The 3,053-nt window shown below is 36.0% G+C and overlaps 1 protein-coding gene across 1 annotated transcript in view; it reads left to right on the forward strand.

The window, feature by feature from the left end:
* The window catches only part of STX18 (syntaxin 18), a 113,577-nt gene extending 111,671 nt beyond the window's left edge, over positions 1-1,906 (forward strand). The window contains exons 10-11 of the mRNA XM_006277408.4: positions 255-335; positions 1,790-1,906. Of these exons, the coding sequence (XP_006277470.1) occupies positions 255-335; positions 1,790-1,885 (177 nt within the window). The 3' untranslated portion in view covers positions 1,886-1,906. The remainder of the gene's footprint in view (positions 1-254; positions 336-1,789) is intronic.
* The last annotated feature ends 1,147 nt before the right edge of the window (positions 1,907-3,053 follow it).

Here is a 3,053-nt window from a genome sequence, read left to right on the forward strand (position 1 = left end):
GTCAATAATGGGAATGTTTTCAATGACTTAAGGGACCTTGAGTCACGCTCCTAGTAATGTAGGCATAGAAAGTAAGGTTTAATGAATCCTATAGCCCTCTGTCAATCAAGACTGGTACCAAATGAAAATAAGATGTTAATACACCTGCTACTTTATTTCACATTTGTCATCTATTACAACCTCAAAATCTCTGAGTTAACATTTTTTTTCCTGTAGAGTTTTTCATCGTTTTTATTAACTCTCTTCATCAACAGGAAACTGAAATTGACAGTATTCATCAGTTAGTTGTGGGTGCAACAGAAAATATTAAGGAAGGCAATGAAGACATAAGAGAGGTAATGTTTTTAACTAGTGTTTCAATGCATTTCTTGCTCCTCACTAGCAAACATGTCAAAGCACTTTACTGAAAACATGCACTGTGGTCACATTTGCAGCAAGGGTCACATTTGCAATTTGTAGACTTCATTAGGGGCATTACCTCGTTTTCAGTAATTGTGCAGGCTGCAGTTACCGTATTTAAAATATGGAACTATTTGTCTTGGTCATTTTGATCTGAACAGCTGTTTGGATATGTAGACTCTGCTGGCCTTCAGCTCCTTTTTAAAGAGGGGAGTGACCATGAGCTAAGTATCACTGCCTAAAAAAATAAGGCAACTTGGGGTGGTGGTGGGCAAAAACACTGAAGTGAATGGGAATGGAATCTTGAAGCATTACTTGATCAAAATAAATCCTTCCTTATAAAGCATAAAAGCAGTCTTGAATATCATCTTATTAGACCCAGATATTATTTTGAGCTGTTTTCAGGAGGTGAGCCTTGAAAAAATGATGCTTTAAGCCCCCTGCATATCAGTGCCTGGGACTGATGCCCCACTTGCTCACCCTTAGTTTTGCTACCGACATTCAGATAAAGTGCTTTGTATTCATGATTCTCAAACTGCCTAACAAACATGGGCACTGCCACCTTTGCAGAAGAATTGAGACACGCTGATGTTAATTGACTTCCATGAGGTCACATGTTGAGTCAGTGGCAGATCTGGGAACAGAATGCAGATCTCTGACTTAGGCAAGTGAGGTAACCTAGGAGGTCTGAGCTGAGGAAAAGGAACGCTGCCCATCTTTTTAAAGTTCTTTTACTTCCGTAAATTAAAGCTGATATATTCAAGATTTGCATGCATAATATTAATGCTAAGTCATTGGCACTGTCTTAAAACCAAAAGAGGAAACTACCTACCCTACCATTTTGTTTCTGACTTAGTATTAGTCTGAAAAAAATACCTGGAACAGATGCTTGCTATTTTGAACTGGGACTGGGTAATTTTTTACATTTAAGTACTTACTAACATTGTTAAATCAATCATTTAGAAGAAGAAATGGCCATTATTGAACTATTTAATCATAGAGCCTAATAGGACTATTTAGAGAAGTAATTTATTCTTTAAAATATTGATTTTGGCATCTTATTTAACATTTATACCCGATTTTTTTTCAGTTCTCTCCAAACAGTTGTTTCAGAACTGTCTTATTTTGCATCATGTTTCTCTTCTATCATAAAGTAAATGCTATTGATGAGCTTGGTTTTTACTTGTTTTTTTATAGTCTCTGTTTTCAAGATTTCAAAGTAATTTGAGTCAATGGGGTGAATTTAGGGCTTGATTCTTATTCAACTTAGGTCAATATTGAGTGTTGCCACTGACTCCAGATTGGATTTAATGGAATTGTTGGCAGAGCCATATTATTGAAATTTCATATTTTTATTGGGAATGATAATTGAAATCATATCTTCCAACAGGCAATCAAAAACAATGCTGGATTTCGAGTATGGATCCTTTTCTTCCTTGTGATGTGTTCATTTTCCTTACTTTTTCTGGACTGGTATGACAATTAATTAAAAACAAAACATGGCATATGTGCTTTGCTTTAGACTTGTTTTTTTCTCTCAAAGCAAGACATACTGTTTTGTTATGCAGTTTTAGAACTGGTGTGGCTGAAATACCTTTCAGCAAAGAAATAAATGGGGAGTGTGGACAGAAAGTGTGTATCCAAGCATATATCCACTTATGCAGAGTGTACCTACATCATTTAAGTTCCTTCAACAGCTTCACAAAATAAATGTAGTCTTGCAAAGATAAAGCCATTAATCTGCTAGCAAGTGAAAACCAGGCTGTAGCTTTTTAAGTGGCAAGAAATTTTCAGTAAGATGTAAATTATACAGTGTTTAGAAACTGTTGTCTGTGAAACTATTTTCTTGAGATGACTGCTGGTAAGTTCACAATGTGGGCAGGATGCACAACAAAGAAAAGTTCTGCAACAAAGCCTTATGCTTTTCCATCATCTCAGGCTTCTGTTTAATTACATCACTTCAGTGTTAAATGTAGTACTGTTCTGTAAGTATGACTACCAGTCCTAATTCTACAGAATTAGTGTGGTCAGATTACTAGTTTTTGTGGATAAAAAAAATCAAGTCAGTCAAAATAAAAAAAATAAAAATAATAAAGCTTTTCTTATAGGTTCCATGAAATTTGGGAAGCATTGCATATGGTATATTTTGTGATGGAGCAGATGTAGTGAGATTGTCAGAGTGCCAAAGAATACGTCGCATAAAAGCCAAACTTTTCAAAGAAGGAAATTTTGTGAAAAACCTGTTTAAGAACTTCAGAAATAGCGGTAAACAGGAACCTAAACCTCCTTGTTAATGTTAGTGAAAAAACTTCCAACTTCAAGGAAAGCAGGATCAGTCACCAAATAAGCTTGTTTCCAGACACCTTCACAAAATGTGCTTCTTTTCATTTTTTTGGATGCTTGCTTTTACGGTGGAATTATTAAGTCTTGGCTGCACAACAAAGATGTTTTCACTGTTCCAGGGCAGGAGGGGCAGGGAGAATGGACAGGAGAGTAGGCGGGGGGAAATAAGCTTTGTTTCCCATGCTTATTCTTCGTAGAAGTTATCACCTTGTAAAATTAGAATTCACTTCTCTCAGCACTGGTTTTAAAACATTCATTTTGCTGTATCTCTTGTGAAATGCAGGTGTCAACATAATGTACGCAACAAGTGG

The sequence above is a fragment of the Alligator mississippiensis genome, chromosome 2, assembly GCF_030867095.1.
Source record: "Alligator mississippiensis isolate rAllMis1 chromosome 2, rAllMis1, whole genome shotgun sequence".
NCBI classification, from domain to species: Eukaryota; Metazoa; Chordata; order Crocodylia; family Alligatoridae; genus Alligator; species Alligator mississippiensis.